Source organism: Caloenas nicobarica, chromosome 18 (assembly GCF_036013445.1).
Source record: "Caloenas nicobarica isolate bCalNic1 chromosome 18, bCalNic1.hap1, whole genome shotgun sequence".
In the NCBI taxonomy this organism is placed as follows: domain Eukaryota; kingdom Metazoa; phylum Chordata; class Aves; order Columbiformes; family Columbidae; genus Caloenas; species Caloenas nicobarica.
This window is the reverse complement of record NC_088262.1, coordinates 11,223,715-11,240,279: the sequence shown is the minus strand read 5'-3', so window position 1 is coordinate 11,240,279 and position 16,565 is coordinate 11,223,715. Positions and strand designations below refer to the sequence as shown.

The following is a 16,565-nucleotide window of genomic DNA, read 5'->3' as shown; positions in this document are numbered from 1 at the left end:
GACAGCCCTTTCTGGGAATAATTTTTTTCTAATATCCAATCTAAACCACCCCTGGCGCAACTTGAGGCCATTTCTTCTTGTCCTATCACTTGCTATTTGGGAGAAGAGACCAACCCGCTCCGTGCTCCAAGCTCCTTTCAGGCAGGTCAGAGATCAGAAGGTCTCCCCTCAGCTCCTGTTCTCCAGCTGAACCCCCAGCTCCCTCAGCCGCTCCCATCACACTTGTGCTCCAGCCCCTCACCAGCTCCGTTCCCTTCTCTCAACTCGCTCCAGCACCTCAAGGCCTTTCTTGGCGTGAGGGGCCCAAAACTGAGCCCAGGATTCAGGGTGGGGCCTCACCAGTGCCGAGTACGGTGGCACGATCACTTCTCTTTTGGGACTGTATGTTTCTGCTCTCAAAACACCTTGTGAGATCACTTGTTTCCTAAAAAAGGGAAAATAAGTCATAAATAAAATAAAAAGCCAGGGGGGTTCATGTTTTCCAGGACACAAACTCAGACCCCACAGATTTGGGTAGCCCTGGAGCAAGAAAATGTTGTGAAGTGGGGGCTCTCGGCAGCACTTCTGAGTGCCGCTGTGAGCTGCGTGTGCTGTGTGAACTCTCTGCCTGTTTCAGAGGTGAAAAGCAATTGAGGGGGCCAAGAGGACACACATGAGCTGACATTTGACTGGAAGTGTATTCAAATTCCCATAGTAAACACCACTGTTCCCATAGAAGTCCAACTGCATCCCTGAAAGAATTTCCAGTTTCTCTTTTCCTCTGGTTCCCATGGGCTTTGCTAAACTTGGGTTCAGAGTATGTTGATTCCTGGGCTCTCTCTAAGTTTTAGATCTCATGTCAGAAACGCAGACCAGCGAAAGTTGGGTTTTCCTGAGTTATGTTATTAGTATCTCCCAGGAATGGCAGCCAGCTGCCCTGGGAACCTGACTTCACTGCTCAAGCTCAGTGCAACCACAGAGCTGCCTTGATCTGAGCCAGCAGACTAGGCAGTTTTAGCTGTGGCTAATTAAAATCCATACCAAGAGGCTTTTCCTCCATGTAATGCCAACTTTAGGCAGAACACAGCCTTTGTAAAAGGCAAAGGAGGGTTCATGGTTGAACTGGCCATCCTGCTGCTGGGAGCTGTGAGCCTTCTCAGACAGGATCCAAAATCCAGGGGCAATGGTCTAGGGTTTTTATTCTAAATCAGCAGTGTTTCAGGTGTGTCCAATTTTAAATGCTTTTTGCTTTAATAGTGATATCTGTGTGAAGTGTGCAAAGAGAACAAGTCTTATGAGGAGCAGCTGAGGGAGCTGGGGGGTTCAGCTGGAGAACAGGAGCTGAGGGGAGACCTTCTGATCTCTGACCTGCCTGAAAGGAGCTTGGAGCCGGGGGGGGTCGGGCTCTGCTCCCCAGGAACAAGCGCCAGGACCAGAGGAAACGGCCTCAAGTTGCGCCAGGGGAGGTTGAGGTTGGATCTGGGGAACAATTTCTTCCCCAAAGGGCTGTGGGGCACTGGAACAGGCTGCCCAGGGCAGTGCTGGAGTCACCATCCCTGGAGGGGTTGGACAGACGCAGAGATGAGGTTCTCAAGGACGTGGGTTATTGCCAGGGTTGGGTTAACGGTTGGACTCAATGATCTTGAGGGTTTTTTCCAACCAAATATTTCTATGATTCTATGGAAATCCCACACTTGTAGATGTCATTGACTGATCCCACCATTTGTATTGGAGTGAAACGACCTGGAAGAGATGTGCACTCCTGCTCCTTTTGGTCTAATTTCAGGTACATTAAGATTGGGGACAAGGAGTGTGATTTCAACCCCGCTTTCCGCCTCATCCTCCACACGAAGCTGGCAAACCCGCATTTCCAGCCCGAGCTGCAGGCGCAGTGCACCCTCATCAACTTCACCGTCACGCGAGATGGGCTGGAGGACCAGCTGCTGGCGGCCGTGGTCAACATGGAGAGGCCTGACTTGGAAGAGCTCAAGGTCAGGAGCTGGTAGTTAACATGGGGAGGCTCTACTATAAACAAGCTATATAAGTATATATATAAATCTAAAAATTATATTAGAATATATAAATCAAATAGTGTTTCACATGCAAGATTGCAGAGATTGCCGAGCTCATCCTAAAATCAGGAGATTTCCCTTGAACTGATAAACACTGAGGAATGTTTTTCTTCTGTCTTTTGTTTTCTTGGGTGTTTTAGGAACACTGAAACAGCAATTTCAATTTTTTTGTCCAAAAATTTGGGTAAGAATCTTTTTTCTTTTCTTGCTCCTCTTGGAAATAGAAGCTGAGATTCTCATTATATGAGGTTTTTCTGGAGTTTACAGATTTAATTTTGGGGGTAGGATTAATCTCACTTAAATTTAGACATTCATGGTGTAGGATTCCCACTGTAAATATTGTGAGGCTGGTAATGATATTTTCCCTTTCTGGTTTTTCCTCCCACTTGTTTGTAACAGGCCAAAATATTCTCTTTCACTTTTTTAATAAGTATGGCTTCAGATTCAAGACAACATTTTAAAGAAAATCCTTTGTTCTAATAGCACATTTAACAACGTAACAAATATGTATACTACTAAGTATTTTCTGAGAGTGGGAATAAACTTACTGCACACGTTCAGTCAAGCCAGGCTGGTTTTCTAATAATCTTTTCATTTAATGAGGTTCTAAAGTATTTTAGCTGTGCAGCCTTAATGATGCATTCAGTTTTAACCGGGCTCATGTGCTAATGAGCCAAAGGATGGCATCAAAAAATATATAATGAACTGATTTAATGTGTGAGCCATGGCTGTCTCGCTGGAACCGAGAGTGACCCAAAGGCTCTGGATCAGGCACACACTCGGCACTGGGCTGGAAATCCTGCAAACAGCCGCTTTCCTTCGCTGGTTTGCACTGAAGGGGGTGCCGGGGGTGACCACAATTAGCATAGCGGTGTCATTAACTGCTGTTATGTTAAGGACTGTTCCTCTCAGCCTCGGCAGCATCGCTGTTAGTGGTTGCTGTCACAATAAGAAAGACAAATTCAATACCATGTGCAGTCAACAAATCCACAATTAGGCTCTGAAAATTAGTTACTCAAAATCGGCAGCATTTCCCTCCCATGCTGTTAAAGAGCTGTGTATTAGAAAATAGTGAAAATTATGTGAATTAGGGATCGCATCTTTTGAAGTCCCTGCTTCTTCAGGGCGTGCATGTTGTGGAAGGAGGAGGTTGGGCGCAGGACCAGGGAGATGCAGCCCTGGTGCCAGCTGTGGCACCGGCCGTGGGGGACACAGGGCTGTAGTCTCGCTTCAGAGAGCACTAAGCAGATACAAATTGGTGTGGGATGTCATTTTCTTTTCCTGTAAGAATATTGAAGACCTTTTTCTCCATATCACCACAGCAAGATAATAACAGAGCCTGCTACCTCTCCTCTCCCACTCATCTACTTCCCTCCTGCTATAGTCCTGCCGCCCCAGCAGGAAACCAGCTTGGTATTTGGGATGTTCTGCTGGATGGGGAGCAGTCAACCAAAAAAAAAAATCACTTCTGTGCTGGTATAAAAGTAGAGACTTGCCTCCTTAGCCATGGTGGGGGGAACTGCAAGTGGCTGCTGCACCCTCCCCTGTCCCCAGCCTACCTGCTGACATGGAAAAGTCACCAAGGCTCTTGTCTGCTAGCTGGGGGAAGCTCCCTGAAGCCAGATTTGATTCTTTGGATTCTCCTGAGGACAGGTCACTTCTGTAAGTGTGCTTTAATCCATCCTTTCTGCCCTGGGACAAACGAGACAGGCGTTTGGTGTCTGGTGAAGGTTTAGGGCTGTGGCTCGTGCGCAGGTGGAGGTGACTCCCATGCTAACACACAATAGTTACTGTGCTCAAAATCTTGTCATGGGCAAAGATGGAGCACGCCTTATATGTAGAGCCCAGAATTTGTTGTTAGTGTAACAAACAACTTAATAACCTAACCCAAATTCATCAAGCATCTATTATTAGTCCAATTTCAATAATACTACCAGGTTTTATATGTTTTCTCAACACAGGCTGGTTTAATATTCTTTTTCGGTGTCAGTTCCCAGTTATTCAGTCTTTCTGTTCCTTCTCATCTTTGAAGCTATCTTCATCTGATTCTCAGGATTGCGCTCCTGTTACAAGGGGTGTTCAGTCTGAGACCACATTTGCATTCTACCATGTGTTGGTTCTAGACAGATCAGTCTGTCCAGAACACCCACTTGCTCTGGCTCTCAATCAAAGCCGGGCTAAAAGAGGTTAAGGCAGCAGTGAGCCGGCTGTGAGATAGTCGCAGCCAAGAGAAGCTGAAACCAGTTTAGGCCAAGGCAAGGAAAGCCAAGTCCTGAGACCTCCCCTTGCAGGTCAGCACAAACCCTCTGGCCTTTAACGAGTCTCCTTTTGCACGGGTGGCTGTGGCCCATGTGCTGGTGTTGCTGCTTGTGGTCCACGTAGTCTTATCAGGGCTGGTTCCCAGTATCTCCTCCTTCACCACACTTCACTGTCTGAAGTGAAAAATGGCGTTTGTCTCAAATTCATTGTCTGTTGAGTGCTGAGAGCCGCCTTAGGAAGAGGGTTTTGGCATGTGGTCCCCCAGCTATACGTGAATCAGCCATGCGTTGAGGTCCTGCCTTGTCGATTCAGGAGATAACGTGTGCGTGAAAGCCCCTGCACGTTTGGGCTGTGATGGGCCGTGTTGAGGTTCTTCAGGAAAGAAAGTGCTCTGCAGGAGTGGACTGAAAATACAGGGATTTTTTTTTTTCCTCTGGTTTGTGATGTTAAAATAATACAATAAAACCAGCAGAAAGGATGAGGAGTGGAAGGTGGCTACTGTGGCTGAGATAGGAAGGGCTTGGCTGTGAATCCTGCAAAACTGGCCTGTAGTTTTCGTGATTTTTTTTTTTTTAATGGAGCAAAATTTTGAAGGCTCTCAGAGTAACCTGTTTCCCAGAAGTAGTGCTGTTGTATATTACCTGTGAAATAACGGATAATGAGCTCCACTGCAGAAATCAGAAATTATGACCTTGCGACTGCTAAAAACAATGGCAGGATAAAGCTGCAACAGATGCGGGCTGTGTGGGGATACAGAATCAACACACTTCTAAGGGTGCATTGCAGAAATTGTGTGGTGATTACAAGTTATCGAAGCAAAAATCACACACGTCCTCATTAATAACTCCAGGGCTTACAGTCCATGGTCTGGAATAATAGCTTGCAAAATGTCATTTTTCAAGGCATACTATGCTTGAATGACAGGAATGCACAAAATTAGCCATGTTAGTTTTCTGTTTTGAGACTTGTAAAATATTTACCACCATGGGCAAACTCCTGTGTGTAATGCCTAGGGAACAGGCCTTTAAACCTGCCTTTTATAGCTGAAATACCAATAAAAGGCATGCTTCAATGCACACTCTGCTGAATCCTTCGGTTGACATTAATGTGGAATGAGTGTGTGTGCAGCAAGTCTATGAAATTTCAGCCCAAATATTGAAAGATGACTTATTAATGAAGGAGTTAATTAATCCGCTTGAAAACCTCTGACAACAGAGCAAATACTGCTGGCTCCCTTACGTGTTGTGGGATTGGAAGAGACATAGGGTCATGTTTCCCATTTCTGGGGCTCTTCCAGACACTGTAGGTGGTTGAAAGTTGTGGGGATGTTTTCAAAACACTGTCTTTGGAGCGTTAAATCACTTGGCTTTTGACACTCGATCTGCCATATGCCCGGAACTTGTCTCGATTCCATATAAAGTTCACCAGGAGGGGTGAGAAGCAGCAGGGACTAGCTAGGCTGACTTAAGCCAAATAAATAGATATTTCAAAGGTAAAGGTGCCAGATGTATGTTTGAGATGGGGGATGAAGGTCTTTCCCTCTTGATTGTTTTAATTTCCAGCATTGTAATATATCCCTAGTGAAAGAGCTTATTTCTCCTGGTGCTTCCTGTGCTGTTCAAGATTTCTGTGAGTTGGTGGCTTGTTGGATATGGACTGATCCCCAGAGCTCTGCCCATGCCCAGGAGTCATAGAGAGCAGGATTAAGCAATACTGGACGATGGCAATTGTCAGCTAGAAGCCTGTTCCCATGTGAAGGTGGTTAATCTCTACCTTACCACAAGTTTTGTGGCTAAAACTTCCTGAATTTATTATTTGCAGTCAAATCTCACAAAGCAACAGAATGGATTCAAAATCACCTTGAAAACACTAGAGGACAACTTGCTGTCTCGGCTGTCATCAGCGTCTGGGAACTTCCTGGGAGACACAGCGTTGGTGGAGAACCTGGAGATCACTAAACAGACAGCTGCAGAAATTGAAGAGAAGGTACGAAGACAGTGATAGTCTAGAGAAAAGCACATGTGTAATGTTATGTTATGTTATCTCTAAGGATTTCTGGGTAGAATGTAACTTTACTCTGTCCATCTCTGCCCCTTCCGCTGAGTAGAGAATAGGAAGTGGTGTAAATTGAAGTGCTCTCCATTCTGGACAGCTTCAAGCCATTTAATTCTTGGGAGCTTTTGTTTGTTAAATGGCCTATTTAAGACCAAGAGAAAACATCGGTGCCTGATGTAAAGACAATAAAATTTACACACTGTATTGAGGCAGCTTTAAACTGTTCCAGCATAATCCTGAATACATGACAGTTCTTCAATTAAGCTGGATTTTAGTACTGACCAAGGAATCTGTTGAATAAATCTGAAAGAACTTGGGCATTTCATACCCTGCCATTCCTTAGAGTACAAATCAGCATTTGCATTAGCTGTGCAGTGTCAGCATTGCCACCCACCCAGTTCACCTTGCTGGCCACATGGCATTAGTTCAATGCGTGATGCTTTTACCCTGTCGCCGAGGGGACGTGAGAAGTGGTGTTTTCATGCCAGGATTGTGGTAGGACACGTGCATGGCCATTCTGGACTGCTTCCCTTGGTTCTCCCACCTTCACACCTGCACATGGCCTCCTCCAGCCCACAGGCCCAAGCTGCCTGGCCAAGCTACCCATGTGCTGGGTCTAGAACTAGTCTAGAACTGCCCCTCGCTCCCCGGCGCTGTAGCCTCAGCAAACTGTGCTCCTTGATGTGAAAAACTGGATTAATTTCTGCTAGCCATTCACAGTACATCAAATGCATTTCCCTCCCTAAGCAGTGTTTGCTTGAACCCCCAAAGGGGATGCTGAAGGGATGTTTTGGCATGACAAGTTTGGCATCTCCCTCTTGAAGCAGGTGTTCTGGAAGTGCTTCAATTTCTAAACAAGTTGTGATTGTAAAGCTAGTCACTGCCAGCTCTGTGGCAACAGGGATGAATTTTGGAGCGTGCACCAGTTTTTTCTGTGTTTGGTACCCGCATAGAAAGCTGCCTCAGGGCCCCATTAGAAGTCTGCTTCTCGAATCAACCCTTGATCTTTCTTGGTCTGTCTACCCAAAGAAAAATGTTCAGTCAACATTTCCATTCTTATGGAAGTCCTTTCTGCTCTGTTTATGTCTTCTCCACCTCTGTGGGGATCAGCACTGGCTCAGCGACACGTAGCTGTGCTGCAAGACACTTATAACTGCACATAGCCAGAGCCTAAAATAATCCCTGAGAGGCTTGAGGATGTCACTTTATGCTGCTGAAGTGGAATGAAAGAATGAACAGGACTGAGATGACAATGGTGTGGTGTATCTGCCAAATGGATTTTCAGCATGTCCATCACAGAGCTATGCAGACACCTGGCCAGCAAGGTAGGAGTGGATTAAGTGCTAGTGAGGAAAGGCAGTAAATAACTGTTATAAATTAGCAGTTCTCAGCCTTGGAGGAGGCTGCCTCAAGAGCAGCCCTAAGTCTGTTCAGCTCTGTGCTATTAATGATCTGCACAGGAGGGGGCAGTTAGCAGGAGAAACTCATTGATGAGAAAAAACAATCCCAGTTAGAGAAGGGCAGGGACCCTAGTGAGAAGCCTGGAAGGGTCTCAGGAAAACAGAGGATTGGGCAGCAGAGTGGAAAATTCAGTTAAATGGAGAATACAGCAGAGCAAGGGTGATGCTGGGAGCGGGCTGCTCAGGCTGCACCATGGTTTGGCAGGTGGTTACCCACTGCTTGGCCTGAGGTCTTTGTGGCAGATGTCAAGCCTTCCCTGGGTTGCACATTAAATTTTACACAGATATTTGACAGTGGTTTTGCTCTGTGTTTTCCACCCAGGTCCAGGAGTCTAAGGTGACAGAAACCAAGATTAATGAGGCCAGAGAGCACTACAGACCGGCTGCTGCACGGGCCTCTCTGCTGTACTTCATCATGAGCGACCTCCACGCCATCCACCCCATGTACCAGTTCTCTCTGAAGGTACCTCCCCATGGCTGCGGGGGGCAATACCGCTGCTGCTTTGTCTTACTGAGGTTCAAAGTTGTCATCTTGGGCCTCCTGGGGATATTTGAGCTCCCAGACAAAAAACGTGATCTAACCTAACCCATTCTGCTGCTTTGGTTTTAGGGAAAAGTTTCCTGTAGTTTATTTCTTTATAGCTCTACATACATTACTCTTGTGTTGCAATAGTGTTTAGCACTCACTGGGAACTCGCTGCAAACACTGAGCAGAGCATGTTCATCACCGCCTCAAGTGAGGGGTGGTCTGAATGCTGAGAGAAAAGGTCCGTCCGTGCCGAGCACTGAGCGTGGCCCGGGGTCCCCACTCAGCTCCGAATTCCCCAGTCAGCCCACCACAGGTGGTTAGATTGGGATCAGGTTAGATGAGCCTTAATTAGCTTTTTTTATTTGCTTGGTTTCTTTCTAAGCAGCTGAAGCCTTGTGAAAAGACACCGTCTGACTGAGCGATGCATTAACATCCGTTATTTCTAAAAATCCAGGAAGTTTCGTTGCAAAGCAGAACCTTACAAGCCATTTGTCCTTTCTTCCATATTCAGAGCCTTGGCCTGGCAGAACAAGATGAGCAATGGTTCTAAAAGATATCGTCTGGGGAAAAAGCCAACAAAGTATTTTTCTCTATGTAGTTTATATATTTATGCACAGAGATTTTGCACAGTATTTGGTGTCACTTGCTCCAGCAGTTAATCTTTTTATATTTACATTAGTTTTGTATCTGTGATGTCATCAGGGTCATAATGCCTGTGCAGATATTTCTTAAGTTAACAGGGATTGCTTCAGCCCTTAAAAATTATCCAAGGCCTTGGTGTTGAAACAGTCCCAGCTTCCTAAAGAACACCATATTAAAACATCGTGTCACTCTCTAAACACAGCCCTGTCTCACTGAGACCACATCACCAGGGATTTATTGCCACCTTCTGTACAAAAGGCAAGTCATTCCTACTGCCATTTCTACAACACAAGAGGTGTCCCCAGCAGCTGGGGTTTCGGAAGCTTGGATGTTTCCTACGTGACCGTTACAAAAGCCTTTCAGGTAGTCAGGGGCGTGGTGTGAAATCTAACTTTGGGTTAGTGTCTGTGTATGGCTGGTGTGAAGGAATAGGTAGTATGTGCATGACTTGAACGTTCACCACCTTTTGGTTTGGAGGAGTCCTCTGGAGCGCTGGTTTCTGCTCTTCTCACAATGTTGTGTGGCCATCAGACAGAGAAGCAAGCCTGCTGCTTGTAATGTCCTTAGACTAGAAGTCCAGGTGGGATTTATGGGTGTGTTACTGCCTTGGAGTATGGCTGCTGGACAACTCAGCTACAGGCATGCTCGTGTTGTCACCCCAGCGGGGATCATGCTGGGAGAGAGACCACTTCTTGCCCTGTGCTCCTAAAATAAAAGAGACATAACCAAAGGGTCTATGCTCCAAAGGCCTCGCTACTTTTCTGTCTTGTCTGCATAGACTACCCTTCCCTGCATAGCAAATGTAGCTCTGAAATACATGGACATGTTACATGGAGAACTAGGAATGATGTCCCTCCTTAGGAGAGCAGTTGGACCCAGAGCTGTTCTCACCAGAACATCTGGAGAACATTTCCAACATGACAGGTTGATTTCGATGTAATTATTACTGCTCATAGTGATGGGGCTGAACCATCCCACTCGCCATGTGGCAGCAGAGCCCAGTGGGAAGCCAGTAGCTTTTGTGGGAATGAGAGTTTGACCGTATTTTCCAAGTTTCTTGACTATCTTTGAGACACCAGTGCCTCTCTTTATAGCAGGTGTGAACAGGCTGAGACTCCACTCACCACAATGGAGGAGCTACATCTTTGGAACGAAATACATGAGCAGGAGTGAATTCATAGCTCCTGTCTTTGCTTCATGTTTGGGCATCACTTAATCAGTTGTTTTCTGCTCCTTGACCAGGAGGAAGTGGAGTTTCTTTCAAGCCATCCCCTCTATCTTTGGAGCTGCTCAGGCCAGGGTTCCTTCTTTCCGTGCTCCGCGTGTGCTGCCCAAGACACCAGTGAAGTCTTTATCCCTGAGCAGCTTCTAAGGACCCACTGCAGTAAAAATGGAAGTGCAGACAATCCCTGGCCTTGCCAGAGCAGTCTCAATAAGTCCGGCCAGTACAGACCCAAGGACCTTTCGGAGTATTTATTGATGAGTTCCAGCTTTAATGTTTTGATAAATTGAAGACTTTTTTTTTTTTTAATCATACAAGAAAGGCATTTTGGTGGATGGAGGGTTAAATGAGATGTTATATCCTAGTGTAGAACTTCTTCCAAATGATTTCTTACCTTGACAAGTGACCTGGAAAAGTAATTGAGAAAAGAATACAATATTTGGAGCCTCATGCACAAAGAAGCTTTACTTGTTGATATCTACGACTCATATACTGAAATAATTTTAGCAGGAAAATGTGCAGAATATCTTTTGGGCAAGAGTCCCCCTTGAAAGGTTTATTCCTTACACATACATAATAGATAGAGGAGTTCTGAGGTTTCACCTTTAATCTACATCTTCTGTATTTTGTTTGGTTTATGTTTTCCAGTTAACATTAGCGATATGTATAAATACATAGAAAATTAGTGGATGAAATGTTTTTATCTAATAAATTTTGATGACAGATCATAAAACATTGTGTAAAGATGCACAGACATGATTTTAAACTACTTACCGCACAGCTAGAAGCCCATTATAAATTAGAGCACACAAGATTTATATGCAACTGCAGCATGTTTTAACACAATTTAAAGAAATGTGAGCAGGAAAATCCATTCTGCAATTACTTAATAATGCAGTAGGTAGCAATGTTACTTTAATTTGTTGAGGCATCATTTTTCCTTTGTAGACCCTAAAAATAATGCTGCCAACACAGTCATGCCTTGCCCAGCTGGTGCTATTAATTTGTATTGGCCTGGTTATTTCCTGTTAGCTGGGTCCCAGACTATGGAGCCTTTGCATTGCTAATTTAGGGGTTTTTTTCTTTTTCCAGTTGCATTTGATAATTTGCTAATGGGTTTTCTTCAGACAGCTTTGGAAGTTCTTTTGTCCTTTCTTATTTAGATCAAAAATGTTATTACAAGGATCCTTAATATCTTATATAAGAGCATCACTTGATGCATGCACCCATCCCGAGCGGCTTTTTCTGTCTGGTTAATCCCACTTTCACAAGGTGAAATCCTACCTGCCCTTCTCATCTTGTCCTTTGCTGAATCCAGACAGTAAAATACTCATCGGGCTTTTTTTTTTTTTTTTTTATTTAGGGAAATTGTTTTTTTCTAGCTTGAAACACTTGTGAAATGGGAGGTGTGCTTTCCTCTGGGAACACCACTGTATTTTGGCCCAACATTTGTGGAGAAAGCCATATGAGAACACACTTGGTCAGAGAAATGTTTCCTATATCCATTGTGTCTTAATTCTGTCAGCCTGTCTCATCACTGCTTTCTCAAGCTGCAGAGAGCTCAGTCACACAGTCACAGAATCCCCGCCTGGCTGGGGCTGAAGGGCCCTCTGGAGATCCCCCAGCCCAGCCCCCCTGCTCACGCAGGGTCACCAGAGCAGATCACACAGGTCGGTCCAGGCGGGTTTGAATGTCTCCAGAGAAGGAGACTCCACACCCGCTCTGGGCAGCCTGGTCCAGGCTCTGGCACCTCCCAGCAAAGAAGTTTCTCCTCATGTTCAGCTGGACCCTCCTGTGTTTCAGTCTGTGCCCGTTGCCCCTCACCCTGGCGTTGGGCACCACTGAACAGAGTCTGGTCCATCCTCTGACACCCACCCTGAGATATTGATCACATTGATCAGATCCCTCTCAGCTCCTCTTCTCCAGCTCAACAGCCCCAGCTCTCTCAGCCTTTCCTCACAAGAAAGATGCTCCAGACCCATCAGCATCTTTGTTTCTCTCTGCTGGACTCTCTCCAGTAATCCCTTGTCCTTCTTAAACCAGGGAGCCCAGAACTGGATGCAGAACTGCAGATGAGTCACTCCAGATGTCACAGAGAATGTGATCATTGCCTGGCTCTATGTTCCTGGAAAAGCAGCTGAAGGCAGATACAGGGTTGGGTCTCTAGACGTGTTTCCCAGCCTCCTGGAGCTGGTGGGCCACACTGCTGGGCAGGTGGGATCACTTTGTTTGTGGCTCCAGAGATAAAGCATCTGAGTTGGCTTCACTTATTACAACAGTTCAGGTGATACCCAGGAGCATGCAAAGACCACCAGCATCTTTCTCTGTCTCCCCACCCAGGCGTTCAGCGTCGTGTTTCAGAAAGCCATTGAGAGGGCACCTCCCGACGAGAGCCTCCCCCGGCGCGTGCTGAACCTCATCGACAGCATCACCTTCTCTGTGTTCCAGTACACAACCCGGGGGCTGTTCGAGTGTGATAAACTAACCTACACAGCTCAAGTTACCTTCCAGGTAAACACCTCTGGTTCACACAATTCGTATGCAATGATTTTACGTGTGAAGATACTGGCATACAGGGAAAGCTCAAACTGTCACAGCTGTGGCCTTCAGCATCAGAGCAGCAAATTCAAAGGCTGAGGAACTGATTTTCATTTCTGCCTCTCTTGCTGATAACAGCCAGAGATGCTGTGTTTGATTGGCATTACACTGACTCTGAGAGAGTAATACCTGCTTGCAGGACCAGAAAGAAAGGACAAGGCAAGCTGGTCTTAAAGACTTACTGGTTTTATCCAAAATAAATATGTGCTACATAGCTGCTGTCTTTGTCTGGTGTGTTAGTATCATCTTTAGTGAAATCAAATTCGATCAATAAATAGTGCTTGGCGTGGTGTGGTGAGGTTGCGATTAAGTTTGTGTGGTGAATGACTGTGTAAATGCCCTGACACGTGGAACACAGGTATGAACAAAGTCGGAACTGCTGGAACACTGTGCAGGTCTAGTTAACCTTGATCAGTGATTGCCATGATTTTTTCAACTCTACATAACAAAGTGCTGCGTGTAAAAAGGAAGGTAAGTGTATATATATATATATATATATACACACTTATATATGTAAAAACAATGGACTCTAGTGATATACTTATTTAATAGATTGTCTGTCTGTAAAAAATGAGCTTGTATTTGCAATGTCAGCCTTAATTCTGACCAAAAAGATACCTACAGTTTCTATTCTATATCTCTAAATAAAGTCTTTAAATAGCACATATTGTGCTTTTAACTACACTAAGCATTAAAAATAGTTAATTAGTCACTTTAAGTTGTTAGGAAAACCAGCATTTCAGTGTGTGGAGGCAGCTGAGTGATGAAGCCCAGGATCCTCCCATATAAAAACCAGTTGGCTCTTGAGCTGAGCAGCTCACGACCATCATCGGTGGGAGAGATGCCCGGCACACTTCAGATGCCACTGCCCAGTGGGCAATAATGAGATGCAGTTTAAGATCTGTGACAAGTAAAGGCGAACTCACTGCTCCAGAACTGCTTTTTTTCCACCCGGAATTGGTGTTCAGGGTTTTGGAGTTTGTCTCTGATGGTTCAGCTGTCTGGCAGAGCACTTGGAGCAGTGGCTCCAGCTGGGCTCAGGAGCATGTACAGCTTTCCGGAGTTACCTCCAACATAGCTCTGGCAGTCTTAACTCCATGTATTAATGTTCCCGAAAGCCACCATTGGTGGTAAAAACATTGGTAGGAGCTGAATGACCGAGGTGCTCCCTAGTGTTTGAGACCTCAGGGACCTGCTTATTGTCTTGGTGCATGTACCATAAGGTTTGGTTTGTATTTTTGTTTGTTTGTTCATTCATTTGTTTTCAAATGACTCTCAGTATGTCTCTGCTTACTTTCAAAATTGAGCACAACAGTGAGAGATGGACAAGACATATCTTGCGTTTGTTAGGGGTGCACATGCTCTGGTTCCTTTCAAGAAGTCATCTGTCCTCAAGCTACAGGTATCAAGCGCAGGGACCTGCAGTGCATCCTTCAACCTGTGTCTCTGCTGGCAGGGGCTTCTCCCCAGTGTGCTGTCTATGAACATGGATGACAGCCCTTGCTACATAGTTTTCCCAAACTTTGATCCTCTTATATTGTCGATCTCCATCCTCATTCCTGGTCCTCTTTTGGGGAGACCCAAAGCACCCACATGGTGTGTTTCATCACAACCCTCCAACACGGAGCACTGTGTAATTTTTAGCCACACATTTGGCAGCCACATGAGTTGAAGAATTCATCTCTCCAGTGTATTACTGCTCTGTATCCTGGCTTCTCAAGGTTATCTTGTTGGTTTGGACTTACAGATACTTCTGATGAGTAAAGAGATCAACACGGTAGAACTGGATTTCCTACTAAGATACCCAGCGCAGACCAGAGTCACAAGCCCGGTGGAGTTCCTGTCTAATCACTCCTGGGGAGGAATCAAGGTACCTGTTTCACTTGAACTGTGGGAAATCAGCATCCCTTATCTCCTCTAAAAAGTCCTTCAGCAGCCTTCAGATTGGTCCTTATAGTTTCTGGTGAACAAAGTTCTGACCATACATTGAGAAGTGGCACAAAAATGCCATGGAAATGGAGAGTTCTGTAGGTACAAGACTGACTTTGTGGGCTCTTCATGACTGTACCCCTGATGATCTGTGTGTCCTTGAAGAGGTGATTTTTCCCTCTGAGATTTAGGCTTCTCTCTCTGTAAGAGAGGAATGAGAACATTCCCTGGTTTTTGTGGTTATAGATTGTAAAGGACATGGGGATCTTCACTGTATTTGGGAGGAGGTGGGAATTTAAGGTAGATACGACCATCTGCAGAGATGTGCTGGGGACAGAGTACTGACAGCTGACAGACCTTCTGCAACAAAATATTATCATGGCAATGAGAAGTTTCAACAGCTGCCATGTGTTTGGAGTGAGAGATGAGGAAGAGCATCCCAAAGAGACGTGAGTTGTCTCATCTTTTCTCCTATTTGTGAACAAGTGCGAATTGTGCTGCTTTTGGCCCTGATTCAGCAGGCTGTGATTGGTTTGCTGGAGGGGCTCGGAGACTTATCCTGAGTTAGGCAGGAACTGAGGGGACCGTCACCAGACGTTGCTTTGCAATAGCTGATTCTCTGTGAGACAAGCCCTTTTCACTCAGCTTCTCCTCTCCCACTGAGTCTGTCGAGGTTTTTGGTTGAGATGGTGTCACAAGGGAGTAATTTAGGGTTCTGCTTACAGCAGAACAATGTTTAGATTTCTCAGGGAAGTGTGACTTAAAAGAGTTCAGTGGCAGGTTCACTCTATTATTTACTGCATGGGGGAATATGCCAAGCCAAATGCTGCTGACCTTCCGTCCGGGAGCCTGTACCTGTCACGGTGCAAATTTTCAGACGTCTTCCCTCCCTGATAACCAGAGTCTGTATCTTAAAGCTCCAAAGGCAAACTTTCGGAGGAGGCCTGTACCCATTTGCAAAAGCAAACTTTCAGGCATTCCCTCCCTGATAGCCGTTTGCTCCGGAGTCTGTATTTTAGAACTCCCGAGGCAAACTTTCAGGCAAGGCCTGATAACCGTATGCAGAGCAGATTTTCAGGAAACAAAATTCTCAGGAAAAAAAAAAATTAATGGAGTAGAATAGCAGGAGGGCTGGCTCAAGCTGGGTACCTGCACAGAGGTCCACCCGAGCATAGAAAACCATAGACTTTTATATATTTATAAACCATTCATACCGTGATTCAGTCCAATAGCAATATTTCACTTTGGGGTCTTCTTGCTTCTAATTGGATCTTTTTCACCGATCCGACATGTGCCTTTGTTTTCTTAGCTCTAGACATTGTTTATGGTCCATAGTCTTGTAGGTGCTGTTTTGTGTGAACAAATCCTTTCTTTTCCGCAAAGTGCAGAACGGGCCCTGTCCTACAGATGTCTGTGATGTCTCCGCGTTAGCCTTGGAGTCGTTATTGTTCCCCAGTCATTTCCATTCTTCCCAGCAAAGTGCAAATGGGATCTTATCTTGCAAGTGTTCAGTGTAGTTTGTAGTTGCTTTTGGTAGATATGAACCCAACTTTACAGCTTAAGATTTTAGCAAATCCAGCTTACCAAGTAACATGAAGCAAAGACTATATTAAAAATCATACAACTTATACCTCTAAATGATTCATTATATTTAGTGTGCATTTACTTAAGCTAAATTATTAAATTTAAATTGGGCTCGTCCACTGACCTGTGAGTAATAAAACCATTGCCATACAGCCCACTCATTTAGCAGGGAGAGCTCAAAGTGAGCTCACCCAGGCTGTCATATTTATAAAGTGGTTGACTCGTAGTCAATTGCA

At 45.2% G+C, this 16,565-nt stretch overlaps 1 protein-coding gene across 1 annotated transcript in view; it reads left to right on the top strand.

The window, feature by feature from the left end:
• The window catches only part of DNAH9 (dynein axonemal heavy chain 9), a 205,756-nt gene that overhangs the window by 132,433 nt on the left and 56,758 nt on the right, over positions 1-16,565 (top strand). Inside the window, exons 55-59 of the mRNA XM_065647527.1 lie at positions 1,766-1,970; positions 6,132-6,296; positions 8,148-8,288; positions 12,559-12,729; positions 14,564-14,686. Of these exons, the coding sequence (XP_065503599.1) occupies positions 1,766-1,970; positions 6,132-6,296; positions 8,148-8,288; positions 12,559-12,729; positions 14,564-14,686 (805 nt within the window). The remainder of the gene's footprint in view (positions 1-1,765; positions 1,971-6,131; positions 6,297-8,147; positions 8,289-12,558; positions 12,730-14,563; positions 14,687-16,565) is intronic.